Source organism: Aphis gossypii, chromosome 1, assembly GCF_020184175.1.
Source record: "Aphis gossypii isolate Hap1 chromosome 1, ASM2018417v2, whole genome shotgun sequence".
NCBI classification, from domain to species: Eukaryota; Metazoa; Arthropoda; class Insecta; order Hemiptera; family Aphididae; genus Aphis; species Aphis gossypii.
In genome coordinates this window covers 40,643,628-40,666,857 of record NC_065530.1, presented here as the reverse complement: position 1 = coordinate 40,666,857, position 23,230 = coordinate 40,643,628, and the positions used below count along the sequence as shown (strand labels likewise).

General features: G+C 27.8%; 2 protein-coding genes across 6 annotated transcripts in view; one reads left to right on the top strand and one right to left on the bottom strand.

Annotated features, from left to right (window-relative positions):
- The window catches only part of LOC114120563 (mitogen-activated protein kinase kinase kinase 11), a 30,357-nt gene that overhangs the window by 3,757 nt on the left and 3,370 nt on the right, over positions 1 to 23,230 (top strand). Inside the window, exons 2-13 of one of the 3 annotated variants that reach the window (XM_027982499.2) lie at positions 8,509 to 8,689; positions 9,497 to 9,645; positions 9,716 to 9,891; positions 9,973 to 9,993; positions 10,057 to 10,318; positions 10,396 to 10,509; positions 12,205 to 12,405; positions 14,126 to 14,426; positions 17,700 to 17,809; positions 18,610 to 18,803; positions 21,759 to 21,819; positions 22,271 to 22,668. In XM_027982499.2, coding sequence (XP_027838300.1) covers positions 8,509 to 8,689; positions 9,497 to 9,645; positions 9,716 to 9,891; positions 9,973 to 9,993; positions 10,057 to 10,318; positions 10,396 to 10,509; positions 12,205 to 12,405; positions 14,126 to 14,426; positions 17,700 to 17,809; positions 18,610 to 18,803; positions 21,759 to 21,819; positions 22,271 to 22,668 — 2,168 coding nt within the window. The remainder of the gene's footprint in view (positions 1 to 8,508; positions 8,690 to 9,496; positions 9,646 to 9,715; positions 9,892 to 9,972; positions 9,994 to 10,056; positions 10,319 to 10,395; positions 10,510 to 12,204; positions 12,406 to 14,125; positions 14,427 to 17,699; positions 17,810 to 18,609; positions 18,804 to 21,758; positions 21,820 to 22,270; positions 22,669 to 23,230) is intronic. The other 2 variants (XM_027982500.2, XM_027982501.2) reach the window with 2 other exon arrangements.
- LOC114120564 (histone-lysine N-methyltransferase SETDB1-like) lies at positions 531 to 15,771 on the bottom strand. Of its 3 annotated transcripts, none has more exons than XM_027982503.2 (4): positions 15,677 to 15,771; positions 6,038 to 6,235; positions 4,475 to 5,404; positions 531 to 2,616 (listed from the first exon to the last, which is right to left on the bottom strand). In XM_027982503.2, the coding sequence occupies exons 3-4, from the start codon at positions 5,401 to 5,403 to the stop codon at positions 654 to 656; spliced, it is 2,892 nt and encodes a 963-aa protein (XP_027838304.1). In that variant the 5' UTR covers position 5,404; positions 6,038 to 6,235; positions 15,677 to 15,771; the 3' UTR covers positions 531 to 653. The 3 variants fall into 3 exon arrangements, with proteins under 3 accessions (XP_027838304.1, XP_050056014.1, XP_027838303.1); XM_050200057.1 differs by lacking the exon at positions 15,677 to 15,771 and adding an exon at positions 6,300 to 6,427; XM_027982502.2 differs by lacking the exons at positions 6,038 to 6,235; positions 15,677 to 15,771 and adding an exon at positions 5,494 to 5,719.

The following is a 23,230-nucleotide window of genomic DNA, read 5'->3' as shown; positions in this document are numbered from 1 at the left end:
GCTTTGAAAAATGCATTTCTTTTATTATGGTTTCAAACTCTGTCTGAAATATATTTTTTTAACCTCCATTACTAACTTTTGAGGATATTTTAAATTAATTGTTTAAATATTAATATTAAATGATAATATAAATGATATCAAATGTTATTATCAGAAAACTTAAACAGGATATAAATGTATTATTTTTTGAATAAAAGGACAATTTTATGCTCCTAAGATTGTTGTACTGGGGCAATTGGGCGATTAGTTGAAAATGGAACATTTCCTTAAAATACAAGACATACAGCACACTTATTTAAAAACATTTGTATAAGTCTTGCAATAATGTATGAAAATATAGTAAACAACTATAGCAGCGATTTTCAACCCATGGGACTTGGCCCACTTATATAAAGGTGTACTATTAGTGGGCCTCAAAGATTTTTTTACACATTTGGTGGTCCGCTCAACTAAAAAGATTGGGAACCGCTGAACTATAGTAATCTGTTACAGTTTTTAAAAGACAGAATAATGTTCAAGAAAATACCAAATGAAATTTTATCAACATTTTAATGTAATAGTTTTCATATAAATCATTTAAAAATAATATATTTTGTTTACTTATGAATAAAAAAACATTTAATAATTAAAAAGATATTTGTCATAAATAAAAATTATAATAATCTGATTTTGCATTTTTTTGTTTTACAGTAGCACTTCATTTTTTTGTCTGGCACGCTCCCTATAATATAATTATAATTCCATGCTAGTTCAGTTCCAGCTGAAATATTTTTTAATGCAAAGTATGCTATCCATGGAAATCTAAGATCATGGGTGTCAACAAAAACATTCTGAATAAAAATGTTTGGATCGCAGGAATGATTGAAATAACGACCGATGTTTCCACTGACCTTAGAATCCAATATGTGAACGCCACAGTCTTTATCTAAGAGTTCTATTATGGATTTGTGCTTACTTTCAACTTTTTTTTGGGTATTGAGCTTGGATAATTGGTGTTTGCCATCAATTTTTGTGTTTGTGTTTTGTAAATTTGTCCTTAATGACATTTTAGATTTATTCACATTCATCTTACTCTTGATCTCACTTGAAGGATTAAACTCTTCATCAGATGTACTAGTACAATTTTCACTTTCTTCTTCAGCCACATAACTCTCATATCCTTCTTTGAACTCTTCAACTGTCTTGAGAAAATCTAAATCTGCCGAGTATTCATCACCGTTTATTGCTTCATCATTTTCTGTGCGAACCTCTCCAACAAACGTACAAACAAATGTGCCTTTAGGAATATCAGTAAGTGTTCTTACTCCCCAGCCTTTATTTTCAGTTAAAAACAATTGCAGTGAAGTCTTCAGTGGTTCCTGAACAACACGATTCAAACAAGTTTTTGTACATTTACAATTGATATTGCATTCAAAAATACCTGTGTACAGTGGACTTTCTAATCTTTTGTAATTGTAGCCAATGTTAGTACCTTTAATTATATTTGGATAATTTTTTTTACTCTCATAAGTAAGTTGCCAACAGGAACATTTTGTTTTGTCTTGGCAATTATCAGTACAATCACAACCACATAAAAATTTTGGGTCTAAATTTAAATTAACACCGGGGGTTGGTTTGCGTTTTGTTATATACGTAATATGTTTTGGTACCAAATCATTCAAACTGTTGGCAACACTTATTGTTTTGAATTCCATTTCATAAGATATGTCGTGTACGCGAATATACTTTTCGGGTACACTAAATGAAGACAACGGATTTATCATATAATCAAAATCAAATAAATCAATAGTCATTGTGTTATTACCATATCCTGTCTCTTTCAAATATTTGTACATTGTTTGTTTATCGTTTATTTCACGTCCGCAAGGAGTGGTATAGATAACTTTTTTTAATTTTGAGTCTTTATCTGTTTTTATCAACCTTGTGAAACCAAAATGTAATGGAATGCTTAAAACATTTATATCTCGTGTTTTAGAATAGTCATAGCGGACCCTTAACATACATGATAAAGAACACTGGTGGTGCTTATATGATAATGGTTTTGGACAGTTTGATGGTATTTTAATAATTTTAATAATACCATTATTTTCTTGAGGTTTATGTTTTTTCCGAGTTGAATAAAACGGAAAGGCTAAATCATTATCTTTCTGGATATCACTATCAACATTACTAATGCTTTCTTCATTTTCTGTCAGATTTTCTAGTTCAATATAAGGTTGATTTATAAATTTTATAACATCACCCATTGTACTACGTATATGCTTATCTTGGTTATTACTATTTATTCGATTGTATATTGGGCTTAATCTATTTGAACCTCGATACATCCACTCTGTGCGCTCATTCGTGACATATAGGAATTTTAACTGAACTAACGAAGCATCTAAGTTTGTTACCTTGGCTAACACCCATCTATTGTCTAGTTCTGCGCGCACTACTTGTTTTTTATTAAACTTTACCATAAGACGTTCTGGATACTTTTGTAAATAAATCTTGACAAATTCTCTAATATTTTCATGTACATCATCACTTATATTTGTTGGTTCACCACATACCAGGCGAATATCTTTATGATTTACATATTGTGTATATCCATCATCAAAGAATACCATGTATCTGAAACAGATCAAACAAGTGTTAAATATATTATATAAACATAAGAACATAATGAAGAGCTCTACCCTGTCCAACAATCAGTTTTTTTAAATTGACTGATATTTTCTGAAAAATTTTTCATTGTATTATAGGTTGAATACTTTATTCTTATTTAATATTTAATAAGATTGTTATTGCTATAATATTTTATTTAAATAATAGTATTATCTCCTTGTTATAAATACAATTTGTATATTATGATTAAGGTTTGGAAGTTGATGCATTTTGCATTTTTTTTTTTGCAGATTTTTAGATGATGCTCTCCTGGCCACAAATCTGTTTCATTAGCATGTGAATTTGAATAACTAATTTTTATTTTGCATTTTTTGGTGTTTATTACTTTTTAAGTCATTTTCCCACATTTTTAGTCATTTTTACTGATTTTACACTAGTTCACTTCTTATCGTTTCTTTTCGACCATTATGCCGATAACTTCAAACTTGGAAATTACCACAAACAAATATTTGTAATTTTTTTATTTCCCTATTTTAAGGACATTTTTATCATTTTTATGTCATATTTTAAGTAATTTGAAGCTTTGATAAATTTATATAGAATTTTATAGTAAAATATTAAAAAAAAATGTATTTTTATTAATTTTATATTTATATTTGTAATTTTTTAAGGTCATTTTTAAGGACATCTTTTTCCATTTTTATGTCATATTTGCATTTTTTTTAGGTAATTTTTTTTTATTGTTTTTAAGGTCACCAACTTCCGAGCCCTAATCACGATAAATTAAATGTTTAATAAAAATTTAATGTTAGGTTCTATCATTGGATGGCCTCCCTTCTTATGTGATCAAGTTGTATTTTTTATTTTTTATTGTATTTTATGTTCAAATTTGCTTATTATTCCTTGTATAGATTCTTATTTTCCTTATTAGATTGGAAATATTATTTTCTTAAATAAAAAAAAATAAAAATTAATTTTAAAACTATTGATAAGTTGGTTAACATTTTTAACATTTTCACAGTAAATTGTCGAGTTTTTCATTATAATGGATGTATGTTTTGTAACGATACTTAATTCAATGTAAGTTTATTACCTAAGTAATTTTTTTAAAATTACATGATAGACATTTTATGAATACATGTTCAATATTTAGCCAATTGTACCTATTATTTATACGCAAGACATTGATTTATAATAAAATAAGTATTTATATTGAACAATGATAATTAAAAAGTAACAACCGACTATATTTTATGATTTTATATGTGTACCCATGGAAGAATACTTTGATGATAAAATATGTACATCATTTGATATATGCAAATTATATAATAGTAAACTGGATAACAGATGAATAAATTAACTTAGTTATTATAACATTTTTGGTATGAGATACTTTAATCTAAGTATACATTTTTTAGGGTTCTAGCAATCTTGCTTAATAAAGATAAATTAAGATATAATAAATTATAATAAATAATAATTAAATATATAATTAGGTAATAATTAATCAAGATATTATTGGTCAGTAATTTTAATGTGTGTTAGTTTGTCCTTCAATTATGCAAAAAATAAAGTTTGTTGTCATTTAGATCAATAGACAATACGGCCATAACAACTGTGGTTTTTTAAAAATGTTCATTGTATGTTCAAACAAATATATATCAAGAGCTATAAACTTACAAATTGTAATGCATTTAAAATTTTAAGATTGCGATAAAAGAAGTTTTAGTTTTATAAGTAAACAATATCCAATAACAAAAATTAAATGAGAAAATAAAATGATTTTTTAAATAAAATATTTTGTATTTTACCTACCTATAAATTACCTAAATTATTTATTAAAATGTATTTTATTACAAACCTGAATTTATTGAGATATTTTGGTGGTTCTGCTACTACTCCCACGTAGAATTTATCTGTCAATTGAATGTTCATATCTTGGAATTTGGCGATGACTCTACTACCTACTGGATACTGCGCTTCGTTTAAAGTATTTATGTATGCTAAGTTTTTATTATTTAAAATTATTTCTTTTCCGTCATCAAATATAATATTGAAATATGTATCACTAACTGCAGATTTAATAGTTGCCTTAACCCACGGCTGTAACTGTGAATCTTTCATGCCATAGACTTGGTCACCCATTTTTAGTAAGGGCCTTATTACTCTGCCTCCTTTTGGCAAGTCTTTTGGCAGCCCAGGTAACATTTTCGATGATACTATGCAAACATCATTAGTATCAACAATATTGATTTCTTTATCGAATTCAAATTCTTGCTGCTTATCAAACTTATATATTTTATCGTACATATTTTTCAGTTTGTTGTCTAATTCAGTCACTGTATCTTTTATTTGTTCTATGCCAGCAATCAGTTGAGATCTTTCAGAAATTAAATAGTTTGTGATTTTTTCTTTTTGTACAGTGACTAACGGTTTAACAGTTTTGTTCCACACTGCGTGAATAGTTTCAGGCAATTTTGTTGTTTGGGGATTTAGGTATGATGTTGATGGTCCATCATTGTTGTCGGTAATAGAGTCATCAGAGTCAGATAACTCAATAATATTAATATTTTTTCTTGAATAGCTATCGTCATCAAATATGAATTTTTGGTTTTTCAAGAGTGTACTAATTTTATTTAAAAACAGTGTGCTCTTCTTCATACAGACCCTACAAACTCGACGATATGGCTTATACCGAACATTATAATAATTGCATACTGATTGTTGGGCAGCGTAGAGCTCTTCATTACGTTTTGATTTGCAATAATAATTAATGCACTGCTTGGACATGCTGTAACAACAATAATATCAATAATAACTATAACATAATAATATTGATATTTGTTCCATTTGAAGATAAATATATTATGTAGTAGTTACCTTTGTCTAATATAAAAAAACTTAACAAATAGCCGAAAACTGTTTGAAATATTAGTTGTTTGTTCGTGATTTAAAAAATAACGAACGTCTGCCGAGTTCCGAATGTATTTATCGGAGATAAATGACATTTTGGATTATTTTTGTCCATTTATATTAACAAATAACAATAACGTTCGACGATGTTTATTATTTATCAATAAGACATTTTTAAAATATTATCATAATTCATAAGAATACGGTCATTGACTATTGATATATCTTTAATATCTTGGTCGTTGTCAAATAAATCGAGTTCCTTATCACGAGCTCAGAAATAAGTCATAATATCTATATGGATCAACCACTGATAGATTAAATTAATTATATTATTACATAAACGTATATACGTTTTACATAAAAGCGGGCAAATTCGATAGTATGGAGGAATTTAGTTTCATTTCAGTTTCAACAGGTAGCTTCACGAAAGACCTAACCTAACGTAACCTTTTTTTTTTAGTGCCGTCTAAAATATAATAATAATAATATTTTAATTTGTGTTACTGACCGATAGAGAGAGCACCTTGTTAACGACTATCGTCAGTTATCGGTGGGAGGTCTTGGTCCTAGGTGGGAACGACGAACGCTATGCTTGGGCGACGTTCGTCGTACACGGAAATGCGTATTGCAGTAGACGCGCTGAACAAACTTCTAACTTCTAAGGCAGTATACCAGATTTTCGTCCGATCACAGTTTATTGTTTCACCTAAAAAAAGTACAGAAATTACATTGTTACTCGATCAACAGATTTTGTTTTTATTTAATTTAACCCATGTCTCCGAGAATTATAAAAATTTTTTTTGCAGCGGTGTTCAAAACCACAATCGCCTGATTGGGTCAAAACTGAATGTCTTGGCTCGTAGGCCTTCTTTTAATTACAAAATTACCTAATCGAACATTAATTCAGTAGTCAGCACATCATAAATATAGACATGCAAATACCTATTTTAATCTTAAAACTTTAAAAGTATGATTGACGAATCAAAACTGTTTTTTAAATCACACACACCTGTTATTCTAGTGGCCACCGCCCGCCGGTTTGTGTGCATGATTATGACGAAGTGATAATGACCTAGGTTAATATTTTTCCTGTTCTCTTATAAACAGTAACTGAAGCTTATTGATAAAAAAAAGTTCAAACACTACTTTGTTGCATGCTTACATCGCTATGACCTCATGGATACGTTTAAATAAAAATGTATACTAATATTTTGACACACATTTTATCTACCAAAATACAAAATTTGTTATACATACAAGTTAATGTACTGATTACTATAGGTCTATAGCCTCAGTATTTCCGGGATAATAATTTAGGTGGTTCATAATAGTTATGTCCAATAATATGTCTCTGTATTGCTTAAATCGTTATGTCAATACAGCGGTTCTTACGAAAATAAAAATAATTGCTTGTCATTATTTTTCTTTTTAGTCTTGATAAAGTTTATGCTGTGTCAAAAATCTTGAAAATGTTTTTATAGCAATTTAAAAATATTTTATAGTTAACATTTTCAGATTTTTCAAGTTTTGAAAATTTATTAAAAATGAAAATTGGAATACAATTTAACCATCGCCACCTTTAGGCTTTGTGTTAGTCGTAAATCAGCGCGAGTGCGGTTATCTATAAATTTAACACTATTATAGTAAATTACTCATTAGTGGTAACTCGAAACCTATATATATAGCTGAGTAACTTTTTATTTGATATTTTAAGTAAATTGTATATTATATTATTACATATTATTGAAAACATCTAGTACACCCAGTTAAAAAAGCACCTCGGGTTGGGATTATACCTGTCGATTTTGAATATTTACTATTTAACCATAATCATGATCCATTTATTGTCATCATTTAATGATTGTAATAACTCGTTTGAATAGAAAATTTAGTAGAAATAATATTCTGTATAATATTATGTTAGTCTAAAAATTTTATTTTTAATTTAGCTTTAAATGAAGGTAAACACGGTTTAATACAAAAAATATTTATTAAATCGATGGTATGATTTAAATATATACATATTGTTCATTAAGCAGAAGTACCTAGTTAAAGAATTTTTATTTTTAAATAAGATTTATTTTACAATTTATTGAAATTTTATTTTTTGTTGATTTGTTAATAAAATATTTAAAAATATACAATCTAAATTTTTAGATTTTAGTTGTATTTAGTATAGTGCTGGTCAACGATATTGATAGTTCGATACGATATTGATGTCGTGGGTATTTTCTTTATAATTTCGTTATCGATGTTTAAAAATTAATATTGAAAATATCGCGATATCGAGGTGGTTAATCGGGGCTCGGCAAAATAAAGTTGGTGGATTTATATATTATACACTTTTATTACTTTTATCTACTAGATAATAAATTATAGCATACTATGATAAATTTCAAAGAAATAGTTCACTATATTTCTATTATTTTTATTATAACCCAAATTTCTACATTTATATTTAAAAAATACTAAATACTATTTAGGTAATATGAAATAAATTTGTGTTAAGTTAGTTTTTTATATGTAGCTTCCCAAGAACAGTTCAATTAATGAATGTAGTATTAAGTCCTGGTTATCGAAACCTCTCATGATATTCAAAATAGTTAATTCTTCAATAGAATTAACAAAACGGTTATTTTTAACATTGTAAATAATATTTTTGTATTTTATCAATTTTTTTAATTATTTTACAATATCAATAGGTATCAAATATCTTCATTCGATTGATTTCATATTCAAATAATAAAATATATTTGTTTTAAGATCTAAGTAGGGCGTTTAATCTATTATAAAAAGAGAATGAGTTTTAATAGGTATTAAATTAGATTTTCTTAAAAGTCCCTATGTTTACTGTAAAATAAGAATATATAGTAATGGTTGTATTTGATTTATTATCTTTTAAAATCATTCTACCTAATATTGAGTGAAATGTTTTCACTGTTTATTTTAAAATAATTTTACTTCAATTTACATTTTCAGTGCTTTTGAGTGAAACAATTGAAAACAATGATTTACAATTCAAGACATTAAAAATAACAGACTTTGGTCTTGCCAGAGAAGTTTACAAGACAACCAGAATGTCTGCTGCTGGAACCTATGCTTGGATGGCTCCAGAGGTTATAAAAAAATCAATATTTTCAAAAGCTAGCGACGTTTGGAGGTTTGTAGAAATTAATAATAAAACATATTTTAATAAAGTACTAATAGTATTGAATATTTATATATCGGGTTATTTTAAGTCATTGTACACATTATATTTTTATTGGTTATAAATCGATAGTATGGAATTTAAAAAAATATATTATTCTTTATTTTTATAGGCAATATTTTATTTCAATTTTAAAAATGTTAAGCGCACAGTTGTATCAATATAAAAATCAATTTAGCTTTTTAAATAATAACAATTATAATTAAAATAGACTCTGGTAGTGTTTGATTTCTGAGCGCTTTGATGGTAAAATTATCAATTTTGTTTTTTTATGTTAAATTTAAAAATAATTAACTATATTTATTAACCATTTTATTGGAATATATAAAAAAAATGAATTTAATGTTTTTTTTGTATTTTTTTGCATTTCTTTTTTAGTTTATTTATAAATATACAATTTCTTAAATAATTATTAAAAAATTATTTAACCCCAGTTAATTAAGTGTATTATCTTTAGTGTAATGTTTTCCAAACTTTTTATAATATAACTTATTTTCGAAATTTTTAAATTTTGACGACCCACAATAATATCAATGACAAGTAATTATAGAAACACATTTAAAAAAATATATTATTTAAAAATATAATTGTGACTCGCGGTTTGGGAACCTTTGCTTTAGTTCAGTATACCAAAAATTGATGTAATAACCGGGTTTTTACAAAATTAATAACTAAAATATTTTGTCATACTATGTTTTAGAATCAATTTTATGTGTTATAAAATTTTTAAAATTAACTTATGATTTATTTTAATTATAGTTACGGTGTTTTACTTTGGGAATTACTTACTGGAGAAATGCCGTACAAAGGAATTGATGTGCTGGCTGTTGCTTATGGAGTGGCAGTAAACAAGCTTACTTTACCAATACCTTCAACTTGTCCTCAACCATTCAGAGAACTTATGGAAGGTATTCATGAAGATTTATTATAATTGACTATCAACTTATTATACTGTGATTTTAATTAATTTATTACTAGCTTGTTGGCATTCTGACTCCCACATGAGGCCTAGTTTCGAAGACATATTAGCATCATTGGATGATATTGTGCACTCTGCTTTTACTCAAACACCTCACGAATCTTTTCATACTTTGCAAGACGTTTGGAAAGTAGAAATTGAACAAGTACTTGATGGATTACGAATGAAAGAAAAAGTAAGATTATAATTAAACTTAAAATTGTTTTCTTATAAATTATTATATATTATACAATTTTCTTTTTAATGCTTACTTAAGGCTTTTAAATCTAAAGAAGAAGTAAGTTAATGTATGGCTGTATTTTTAAAGTAATTATTTAACATCATAATATTTTGTGCTTAGGAATTAAGATGTCGTGAAGAAGAATTAAGTCGAGCTCAGGTACAACAACAGATTGCTGAAAAACACTTAAAACAGAGAGAACGTGATTTAGAAGCACGTGAAATGGAATTGCTCAAATGGGAACTAAATATCATAATGCAACAGCAACAAGCATCGCCAGCAATACCAACTCCCAACAAACGTCGAGGACATTTCAAAAAGTCCAATATTTTGAAAATGTTAAAAAAAGAACCAAACCAGTTGCCTATTAGTTCTCCATCTGGTAATATATTGTATTCCATTAGATATTAAAAATGTGGATGTTTAATATGTTTATTCTAATTTATTTGCTTCCTACAGATTTTCGTCATACAATAACTGTACAACACACCAGCGACAGGAAAAATCGCGATGCATCTGGTCCAAACAGCCCACCCGGTTCCCCAAATATTCCTAGACTGAGAGCTATTGCACGTAAGTATAAAATAGTCTATGTTTTTATAATTAGATAGTAGTTGAAGTATTGCTTGTATTTAAAAATGTTAGACTACATGGCTATATTTAAAGTTTGTTTAGATGTTTATTCTAGTAATTTTTTTTTTAAGTACCTGTTAGATTTCACAATTTAATTCTATAGGTTTTACAAAAAATCTTGACGATGTATTTACAATTGCCTAAATTAGATGTAGCAAAATATTTTCTTCAATTGTGTCAATCTATTGTTGATCTTTTTAAAGTTTTTATAGATTTTGTCTAAAAACAAGTCAATATAAAATATTTTTAAATGCATATTCTTTATCATTTTTAGTTCTTAGATGTGTTATTAGATGTATCAATAAAATATTTATCTACTGATAATTTAAAAATAATTAATAACTTTTGTAATTTTTATGATACATTTCTTTTTATAGCCACAAATGGACTAATTTTGTATTAAGTGTAAAAGAACAAAAACCAATTAAAATTTAAAATATTATTAAACCTAAACTATATTAAACATAGTTTACTTATAAGAATTGATGTTTTTTAAAATGTTGGCATATACTATATTACTGTTCTTACCAGTAATGACTTAACAGTAAACATGTTGGTTGATTTTGATCTTTTGAGAGAAAATTGAAAGGTATTTGTTGTGTTTAAGTATCAAAGGAAATTAAAAGGTTTAATGAAATATTGAAGTTTAATTTAAAATATATATTTTGTAATAAAATGTAATAACTGATGCATTAGATGTGTTTAAAGTAAAAATGTTATGTTGTATCAGATTACTTGTGTTAAAATATTACGCTATTGCAGGGAAGCTGAAATTGTGCAAATGAAGGTGTCATGCGTTTATTTGCATTTATTATAAAGTGTTCAAAACTTGGTTTTAACACATATATTATGAGATCAATTTACGCATGTCTAACAACTGATGATTACTCTGAATGAATTCTTTGATTTTGAAGACAAATATACATGTAGTAAATGACCAATAAGAAATTTTTCTCAATTCTATAGCGAGGTATGTTCACGAATACTTATGAATGTTCATCAATGTTTTTGGTTGTTTTGTGAGTACCCAATGTTGGTCAATAAATTTGAATTGATTTTATTTGGTGAAATTGAATTATAATATAATTGGTTTTTATCTGTAGTATTAGGAAAAATTTACTTTTAGTTTTGTTTTATAATTTTTTTCATTTACAATTTTCTAGAAACTAAAGTAGAATAATTATTGAATTGGAATTAAAAGTTTTGAATGGTAATATAATTTATTTTTAATTCAATTATTGAAAACTTCGCAAATTTGTTATGTTTTGCATACAGATTTTTGTTTGCTATTTTGTTCTAATTGTTTGAATGTATTAAAGGATTTGCTTTTTATGTCTGTGTTTTCTTGAAAACATTTTATAGTGTTAAGAAATGTTGTTAGACATTAGATATATATTCTAGAAAAAAAATAACTAAGTTATACATGCTAGTTTCATAAAACGGTAATGAAACTACCTATATATTTTTCTATGTTCTAAGAAAATATTTGTATGTATGGTGAAAAATGTTATATGTTGAGTTATTTTGTGATGTTTTAGTAAAATTTAAAAATAAAAATAGTTTAATTTATCTAATATGATAGAATATATATGATCGGCCCACTATGCTCGTATTCCTCTATATCAATGATTTCAGTGCCAGCAGATGGAGTCAAGGGCAAAACATGGGGCCCTAGTACATTTCATCAACGTGAGCGGGTACAGATTATCTGTGGGAGTCCATCATATCCATCATCACCAGCCACAACTTCTTTTAAAGGATGGTCTCGATCAGCTCCTAATTTGGAAAAACATCAATTGTCAGTTCGCTCAAACTTTGCGGCTTTACAAGAAATAGGTACCCGTGACAAGGATGATGATGATGATGCTGAGACCATAAGTCTATAATATTCATTTTTGCATCCCCTACATACTATAATAACCCTTTAACCCCTTTACACAAATCATTTCTTGGTGGTGGAATATAGTAAAAACAGAATAATATGATATATATTATATAATATATATTAAATATTTATTTATAAATGATTAAAAACTCAATGGTTCTGGTTCTAAGGTCTTTTTTTTATATAAAAATTGTTATTAATTTGTTACAAATTTATTATTATTATTAATTTTATTTAAAAATGAAGCTTATAATATTTGTGTGCTTTAAGCACTGCTTGACTGTTGATTTGTTTATTTTTATTATTTTAACTTCATATCTTTTGAAGATATAAAGAGCACACATTCCAGTTTGCACATCACAAAAATGTATTCTGTATATCTTTAGACTTAAGCCAATGGCTGTTATTATTATTATTTATTATTATAATTATTTTTATTATTATTATTATTTTAATTTGTACCTATTGCCCAAGATATTAGGCACATACACACACACCTCCATCACTAAAAAACACATTTTGCTCCTCCCATTTAATTAGAGTTGTTTATTTTTAACCTTTATCGTAGTGATTTTTTTTTTTTTTAATTAGTTTTAAGGAATTTATTTTTTGACAAATTTTCAAAATTTATCATTAATATTTTTATAAATAATTATTTAGATTACTATTTGTGTATAATATTTATACTGGGAATATGCAAAATGAATTAATAAAAAAATGTTCAGTGAAACAAGTCTTAGCAAGTAATTATTTCAAACTTTCGTCAAAACGAATTAGGTTATTATGATAATATTGTTATATTTATGTATTAATTAAATTATTAAACGGAGTAAGTAAAACAACACTGTTATTGTTATAGACTTCAATTGCGTAGCCTTGTTCTTTCGTACGGATCAATATAATATTATAATATATTATAAATTATAATGTATCATAATTAGATTGATACGCGCAATAGTTTAGAGCATTGTTTGTAGATCGTGCATGTTTCATTTCGTTGATAAGTAGATGCTACAGTTTATTTGGTAAGCATGTGTGAACAGAGTATCTATACTTTATAATCAATAATCTTAATTTCTCTTAACAAATAATATTTAACAAAATATAAGTATTAATACGATTGTTTCTCCCCGAACGAGCTGGAAATTAAATACCAATGTATCGTTTAGTTGAAAACACTAGAGAAATTTACTTTTGATTTAAAGTTTTTCATATCCACTACCCATCCATAATCATTAACCACGATATTTTACAATATACATTAATCTAGATTCGATTTGTCGCGATTCTAATCTTAAAAAAATCATCGGTGACCAAGACAATATTATTTGACGTAATGTCATTTTTGTAAATTTATAAACAAAAGAAAATTGTTAAAAAATAAAATAAAAAATATATTCTTTCCTTGCATACGGCGATCTCGACTAACGGCTTTGTGTACTAATTTCTATAATATCATTAATACAACAATTATAACAATAAAAACACAACGAACAATATTATTAACGAAAAATACTGTTTAACCTTCGGTTGACAGTATAGTCACATTGTTGTACGACACCTACTTTATCACCATAACCTAAAGTCATAACGATATTATTGTTATTACTAATTAATTATGCGTATCGTCGAGTTATAAAAATGATTTTTTTTGTCGTTTTTCCCTCATAGACTACAGTGGCCCACCAATGTCTGCGGCTTACTGCTGGCCGGACGACTATGAAGATGACGACAATCTACTCCGAATTCAACGATCGCGATCATCCGATCGTCACCGGACGAACACCCCGGGCGACGGAATGCCGGTGCCCGTATCGTCGAAACCGTCGTCGTCGGCTGCAGCTGCTGCGACGACGACGGCTACCAATCATAAGACCGCACCGTTGTTAGAGAGCGTCCTGCGCGCGGCCGCGTCCATGTTGGCAGGTTTTGCGTTGGGCGGCGCGGACATTAGGACGTGTACTTCTTCCGGGTAAGATATCAGACTGGTATTTTTTTTTTAATAAACAATAATATTATTTCCGGATGTTACAATTACCGAGTAGATGAATACAGGTGAATCTTAATCGCGCGTGAAAATAAAACTGTCGTGGGTTCCATTCATTATTATTTTAGTGCGCAGTACAAAAATTTAAATACGTAGAACCTTTGAATTTATAGAATATTTAGCTCATACAAAATGTATTTAAATATTTAAATAATACTTTTTCATTTCTCTATATTGCGCAGGTATTGATTTGATAAGTTTTCGTCGTCCATGCGCATGTTTATGTATATTGTAATTATTTATTACTATCTACCTACCTATTACATTGTAAATTAATATTGTATATTACCTAGGTACTTAATTTACTTAATTTACTTAAATACGACAACTGTTACCAGGTATAGAAAGATTCGCGATAGTCGTAAATATTCATAAAAAAGCCTAAAATTAAGTAAATAAATAAATGGCCACCCCATGGGCCATAAATGTATGTATTTTGAAGTATTATGAGTTATTGTGGTAATAAAAATAAATAAATTTACTCGAATTAATTATTGGTTTTTTAATCAACGAAGATTCATATTTTCAGCCGAATGTAACGTGTTTGATAATCATTATAGATAATATTAAACTAGGTATAATATTATGTTAAATAAATAAACAAATAAAATATAAAAATACCGATGAAATTGAATACGATTTAAATTCGTGACATATAAAAATATTAAAAATTTAATTATGTAGTACTAGGCTTAAACAGACCTATTATCTTGGTCGCGGGTCTTTGTAATCGTGTTGTTTAAGATTGCGATATCCAATGCCAAATTAAGTAGGAAGGCAATAGTCCCCCTTTGTCGCCTCCAGACTAGAAATATATTTTGAAAGAACTATTAATTGTTAGTTGAGCACCAAATTTCATATAATTTTTTTGTTTTTTGAATGAATACAACGATCTAATAATTAGTTTATATTTAACCACTAAATTATTAATGCTCTTAAACATAATATTCCTTAATTGTATTGTTTTGCAATCTGTGATAATTTATAAAAATTTAACCATGTTCGCCAAAACCCTATTACAACAGATACCACGCTCGAGGCGGTGGTGGACGGTGACGTGTATGGTAGTAAAATCATTAACGTTCCATTTATGAAAAAATCCTACCTGTGATATTTATCTATTGAATGAATTCTTAACCAATTAATACAAATTATTAAAATGTTGAGTTACTTACTCGTTGGTTAACTTCTACTTTTGTCGACGTGTTGAGTTTTTGATTTCGGAGTGTCAGTGTACTCTGCACTGTTCGGCGACCGTCTTCCGTGACAACGAATGAATGACTGATATAATTGTTGCAGCGTTCGCTCCTTCGGGTGCAGGACACGGGTTGTAAATCACAATGGTAAGCGGGCAGTGGTATTAACAGAAAATTGGAATGCAATCGCTGTAACGTGTGACCTTGTCAGTAAATTTAGGTTGGCCAACCTTTATTAACTCACTGCGCTGTTTGATATTTACTAAACATCTAAAGGATCCCTATGGCCTATACCGTATACTAGGGGCGGCCAAACAGTCGATCGCGCACAATTTCAAAGTCACTTAATGTATTAGAATTTATTTTTAGGGCTACGCGCCCTATATGTTTCTTAATAATTATAGTTATTCAATAAAAAAAAAAATTTCTATGGAAGTCGATCCCCAAAGGTTGAGTATATTTTTAGACTTAAGTAGATCATGACTAAAAAAAGTTTGGCCACCCTTACTCTATACTGAATATGCAATAGTAATTTATCGTGTATTTATATATTATAACTTAGGTTTTATTTAAGTATAAACAAAAGTAATTGATGTACTCCCATCTTATACACATAAGATATTTTATAAAACAAATTATTAAATTGAAAATTAACTATATATTTTTATATTTAATTATTATTATATAATAGTATTTGATTTAATATCAAAATTAATTAAAAATTAGGTAACTTATAGAACTAATGTGACACTTGTGTTTGTTTATTTTCTTACACAAATTTTTTTTTCTTGATTAATTAGTTGATATAATTTTTTCTTAAAAAATATATTTTAAATAATTTTGCGGGGTCCTAAATTTAAGTTCACAGGAATCTCTGCTGTAAATAAACGGATTACGCATTCCACCCCCATTGTTCATAATATTTTCTAGCCATTATGTCATCTAGTGGGTAAAATCTCACTGAAAAATTTATTTTTATTTTCTAAAGACTTGCTTAATTTTAAAATATTTTAATTTACAAATATAGTTTTATAAAAAACGTTCTCTACATTTATTTTGGCAATAAAATAGAATTAGTTATTGAATAATCCATCTAGAAATACATTCAACAGTTACTAAAAATGTACATAAATAATTCTCACTCTATACTTTTAGACGGGCTTTTACTATAATAGTATTATTTTATAATATAATAAAATATTTGCTCATTTTGAAAATAGAAGAAACTGCATTTTTTTTTGCTATAAATGGTATAGTTAAAATTAAAAAAATGAACTCTGTATGATTGCACATGATAGTGACACCAAAACTAAAAAAGTTTTGCAATCGCTGGTGTAGACTTTTATTATCTTATATTATATGTATAAATTTCACAGAATATGTTTTAAATAAATTTCTGTAATTTAAATAAAATAAATACAAGTTTATTTAATCTGTGGAAATATGATAAATACATAATATCAAGGATAAAAACTACAATTATTTTCTATAGTATTATCTTCTCTCTTAACTTGGATTTATTTTTTTTCTCTCTAAGCTCAGTCCATTCATTATTATACTTATGTGATAATGATCATATCCTGGTTGGGAGGAGGGGACCGCAAAAATGTACACTATATTATTATTTAGTCACTTGATATCGTGACTCCCTCATAAATTGCTTATGGATTTATGAAAGAGGTGTTATGATTGATTGGTTGTTTTATTTTATTATTATTATTAGATTTTAGTTATACTATAATAGCTCAACAATTATAAAAAACAACATATCTAGATAGCAATAAAATATTAAAAAACATGCAAAGAGTTAAAAACAGCAAATATCTTAAGAGTAGTAATTATATGATAAAACCAGCCTCCAAAATAATATTAATAATAAAATTTACAACTTTTTCCGAATTGGAGTTGCCGATGGAGAAAAAATTGAGAGTGACATTGATGGATTTAAGAGAATTAAACAAAATAACGATTGGTTGTTGAATCATGAATTTTTGCTTTTCAGTCGTAATGCAGTATCGACAGCCGGTTTACAGCACATTTCTACCGACACTTCCAATACCACAACCTCTACATCGGACTTAAATTTCTGCCTAAACAATTCTTCCGCCCGCCGTGAGTATAATCAACATTGTTGTTGATGTGTTAAGTAGTGCATGTTTCCAATTGTCAGATACCTAATTAATATAATTTATACAATTTTTTTACAAATATGTAAATTTATATCTAGCCTGTATGCCAATCTGGTAAAAAGTTTTTAAACCTAAGAAAAGTGTTTGATTTCTTGAATATTTAAACTGTGTTTTTATATGATATTGTTCGATTATAACCTGTCCCAGTTCTTCTTGGCATTTGAGTAACACCATCATGGATCACAAAATTAGTTTAAAAACTAGTGCAGCAGTTATTGTTTAAAAACTATACAAAAGTTTTTTTTATTTATTTCGTCATTTTATCATTCAAGTTGGTATTATATCACGAATTAAAAATGTTTCAATGAAATATAGTTTTTAAACGCCTGTTTTCTAGAAAACCGTTATGATTTCCAAACGTCTAGATGAACTGGACCGGTCATACTAATTATATATTTAATATAAGTCTTTAACAGTCCAGTAATAATAGTATTAGTCAATGCTGTACATCTTCTATTTTCGTTATGTTTTGTTTTACATAATAAAACGAGACGATTTGAATTTACTTATTCATAATAAATAATATATAATTTGTTTTTTATGCGTCTACAGAAGTTGTGGGTATAGTAAGTACTTCGCGGAATGCAATTCCTTGAGTATAATTTTATGTCATTTACGCTACTGTAATATGGATCATGCACGTTTATCACAGAGATTTTTGATCGCCGCGCTGTTCATCATAGATATAAATTTTCAGCGTTGATTTTTCTGTTCCTGTTCTAGAGCATAAACACAATACGTACCATGGCCCGTCATCGAAGCATTTTCGGGCGCCGTTGCCGCAAAGTTCAGACGCTAAGCCTTTGCGTTTCACCGATAGTCCGCAACACCGGTTGAGCCGTTCACGGCGGAAATCTAGACCGCCGCCCCGTAGGAAGTCGAGCAGCGTGACCCGCTGCACAGATGATAAGAGCCATGTAAGTGTATATTGTTGATGATTTTCAATCCGCAGATAACTCAAGTTACTTAGGCGTTTTAATTTTTATCAATTTTAAAATTTTAGATTCTGAACGGAGTGAAGAATGTATTGATTTTACAATGATGTATGTTTTTTTTTTTGTTTTTTTTTTTTTTTTTTTGTTTTTTTTTTTTTTTTTTGTGTCTGTGTACAGCATAACTAGTCGAAATAATGCTCCAATTTCAAACAATGGGGGTGGTTTCCGATGTAAAAGTGAATATCCTTGGTGCATTATAGAGGTAAAAAGTTAACATTTTCCAACAGTTTTCAAAAAAATCGAGAAAAACAAAAAAAAAATGACGGAAAAACGGCAATTTTTACGCAAAACCAGTTTTCGACCAAATCGATTTTTTTTTATGGTTGTAATTCAAAAACTAATCACTGAAAATACTTGAAATTTTCACCAAATGTTAATGTCAGTGGTATCTGTATATAGTTAAATTTTCAAAAAATTTTGACTTTTTTTGAGTTATTTATAGACCACTGAAATTTTCGATTTTTTTGAGAAATTTTTTTTAAAGTGTCGATAAAAAATTTTTGGATGACCAAAAAGTTTTGAAAATTTAATACAAGGTTCCTTATGAGTTGTTTTTATTGTAGCTAAAAAAAATTAAAAATCGTTAGTCACAATTTTTTTTTATAAGAGTTTATAGTTCAAATTTTTACGAAATCTGTCGAAAACGCGAAAATTTGCAAGTAATTTTGAAGTTGAAAAATCATAAAATTTTTTTCTTTTATAACTAAGTTTTGAAAATTTGGTACAAGGTTCTCCATACATTTTTCTTCAAATATCTGTAAAAAAAACTCTACCGGATTCAGACAAAAAATTTTTATGAGTGTTTGAAATTTAAATTTTTACAAAACCGCGTTAAATAACGGTTTAGCCTCAAACGATTTTTGATATTTGTTATAATTCAAAAAGTATAAGTCGTAGATACTTGAAAATTTTACCAGTTATTTAGATTGGCATTTTATTTACTTGATTTAATTTTCAAAATATTTTGAGTTTTTTTGAGCTATTTATAGACAACTGAAATTTTCAATTTTTCTGAAAAATTTTTTTTGAAGGGTCGATAAAATTTTTTTGGCCCTATCAAAATACTTGAAAATTTTATACAAAGTTCCTCATATATTATTCTTATAGTGATTAAAAAATTATAAGAATACATAGGCACAATTTTTTTTTATTAGCATTTGAAGTTCAAATTTTGACGAAAATTCGTCAAAATTATGAATATTTGCAAATTATTTGAAGTTGAAAAATCATAAAATTTTTTGTGTTTATAACTAAGGATTAAAAATACAACACTAAGTTTTCCATAAGTTTACCTTCAAGTATCTATAGAGAAAACTCGAAGCATCATTATAGGAAAAATTTTAAGTGCGTTTGAATTTTAAATTTTAACGAAATAGCGTAACGATAACGATTTATCCTCAAACGATTTTAAATATTTGTTATTATTCAAAAAGTATAAGTCGTAGATACTTGAAAATTTTACCAGTTATTAAGATTCGCGTTTTCTTTACGTGATTTAATTTTCAAAATATTTTGACTTTTTTTGAGCTACTTATAGACAACTGAAATTTTCAATTTTTCTGAAAATTGTTTTTTTATGTGTCGATAAAATCTTTTTGGCCCTATCAAAATACTTGAAAATTTAATACAAAAATCCTCATAAGTTATTATTATAGTGATTAAAAAATTATAAGAATACATAGGCACAATTTTTTTTTATTAGCATTTGAAGTTCAAATTTTGACGAAAATTCGTCAAAATCATGAATATTTGCAAATTATTTTGTAGTTCAAAATTCATAAAATTGTTTGTATAGGTAGCTAAGAGTAGAAAATTTAATACAAGATTTTCCATAAGTTTTGCTTCAAAAAGCTATAGAGAAAATTTTAAGAGTCATTATAGGAAAAATGTTTTGAGCGTTTGAGTTTTAAATTTTTATGAAATCGGAATATTTGTTTCAAAATAGAATATATGACAATATTTAATTATAATATATTATAGACTGACAAATCATCTCCGTTCAGAATCGTTTTTCGTATACAATGATACTTATCATTGCATTCAAATTTAATCTACCCTAGTCCGAGGTCTACCCCACCCCCTAATGTACAGCAGAGCGGTACCCACTTGCCGACTTTTTTTAATTTAAGGAGATGCGGTAAGAGGGTAGGCAATATCATGTGCAACTTAGGTTCTCGAATAAGGCCTACCACCCCAAATAAAAAAAAAACATGTTAATAATACTTAGAAAATTCTTATATAATAGCAGTGCTACGTTTTATTTTTCTATAGTTTATTCTTTTTTTACAAATGAAAAATACTATTATGAATGCAATATTAATTTATTAACAACCATATTGGTTATTAACGATACTTCACGAAAACAATATTATATGTATCACAACCATTTAAAAAAGAATATCTTCTTTATAAATATTAATTATGGTACTAGGCGAATAATAGTTACTTTGTTAAAACCTGTAAATTATCGTATATATTTAAGTGTTTATCAGCTGATATAATTACCGTTGCAGCTTCAAGTAGGTCAGGAGCGGTCAAATTGTTTTTGGGCGCAATCTACTAGAAATATACTCCTTTGAGGATTGACAACTATACATTTTTTTTATAAAAATATGTTGTTTACTATCACTGAGATTAATTTTTGTGCCTAATTAAATTCTAACATGCTCGATTCTTAAAAATTTAAGACTTATAATAATTCGAAATGTTTTATTGAAATATTATTAAATAATTTATATTATTGATGTCGATACAATCGAATGTCAATAATTTCATGTTTAGAGGTGTTTATACAATATATCCATTATTTCAATAAATCAATATACCGTTAATTTGTGATTATAACTGTATTTAATTTGATTTCTATGTTTTCCTTAGCATTCTTTTTACGGTACCACGTCAAGCGACTACTACCAACAAACGGAATTGTCTCATATTGGTGAGTACCTATCATAATAGTTTACATTTTATAATTAGTGCAAAAATGATTAATTCTTCTAGAAAATTTTTTTTTTTAATCGCCGATCATCCAGTTATTGTACAATAATAAACGAGTATACATTATATTTGTATAATCACCGTGATCATAATATATATAATATGATATAATAATTAAAAAAAAAAAATGTTCGTCTATATTAATATTAAAAAATATTTTTAAATGAATATAAAATAATCGATCAATACTTATGTGTTTACAATAACATAATATAGATTATTGGATTTGTTTAAAAATCTAAAAATTAGATTTCTAAGAGATTACCTATGTTTATCATCTGTTTTGTTACACGTTATGTAAGCGTCGAAAGTCCAGTAAATAGAATGTGCTCAACTACGGAGTGTTACGCATACGATATTATTATTATAATGTTATAATGTATACTGCACAGGATACCGTCAGTGGTCCAGCGACCGGAGTGGGTACCGCCAGCTGTCTAACGACCGGTGTGGAGTTACCAGTGCGGGATACGAGTATGAAAACGGTGGTTTGTACGCGTACGACAATCCAACTGCTAACCACAATGACGCGATTGGCGGTGTCGACGATCCGCCGTCGTTCAGCCGAAGTCGATACCAGTGCGGGGGTGGAAATCCGACGTTCACAATGGAGCCCGCCGAAACTCCGTCGGCGGTTTCGCATCATCCGCAGCGGGCGCCGTCGACTTCGCCTTCACTTCCATACCTACACCAGAGGCGGGCTGGCGACTATTCAAACTATTTTTCAAGGGACGACCGTCTACCACAACCGCACTCAGCCGAAGCCCCAAACCGACCTACCACGTTAGAAGTGCGTATACCTAAATACCAGTATTTTTAATTTTATAATTTATACCTTCGTAATGAGTAATGACCATATAATATATTATATTAATTAAGTGTGGCAGTGGTAATAGAACTATTTTTTTAAGATGGGCAGGTTGGAAGGGGGTGAAAAGTAAGGGAAGATTGTGGTTACGTACATTTCCTTAGGTGTATTTGAAAATGGAAAATTCCCATAAATACATATTTGTGTTGATACAATGGCAATGTATTTAATATTTAAATGGGTACCTACGTAATATTTTAGTATTATATTATTTAATATCAAAAGGTATAAGGTTTACCACACGAATTATGTTTTATATTTTGTCTATTCGTGAATCTATAGTATATGATAAGATACCCATTATTATTAGTCTTTAATATAAAATTGTGTTAATTAATAAAAAAAATAAAAATTGAATTTATTTTATTTCATTAATTTTATTCCGATCGGCAAACACTAATAAACTTATGAATCAATACCGGTCATAATTTTACTATTGTATGATATTAAAGGAGATCAAAACACAAAATTGTTTTTTACAATT

What these genes read in the sequence shown, in the direction of transcription:
- LOC114120564 (XM_027982502.2), bottom strand. Translation starts at nt 5,621, where the DNA reads ATGTCATTTATCTCCGATAAATACATTCGGAACTCGGCAGACGTTCGT. An exon ending in TTTTTTTATATTAGACAAAG is followed by an intron (nt 5,405 to 5,493) that starts GTAACTACTACA and finishes TTGTTGTTACAG; the next exon opens with CATGTCCAAGCAGTGCATTA. An exon ending in AAATATCTCAATAAATTCAG is followed by an intron (nt 2,617 to 4,474) that starts GTTTGTAATAAA and finishes GATCTGTTTCAG; the next exon opens with ATACATGGTATTCTTTGATG.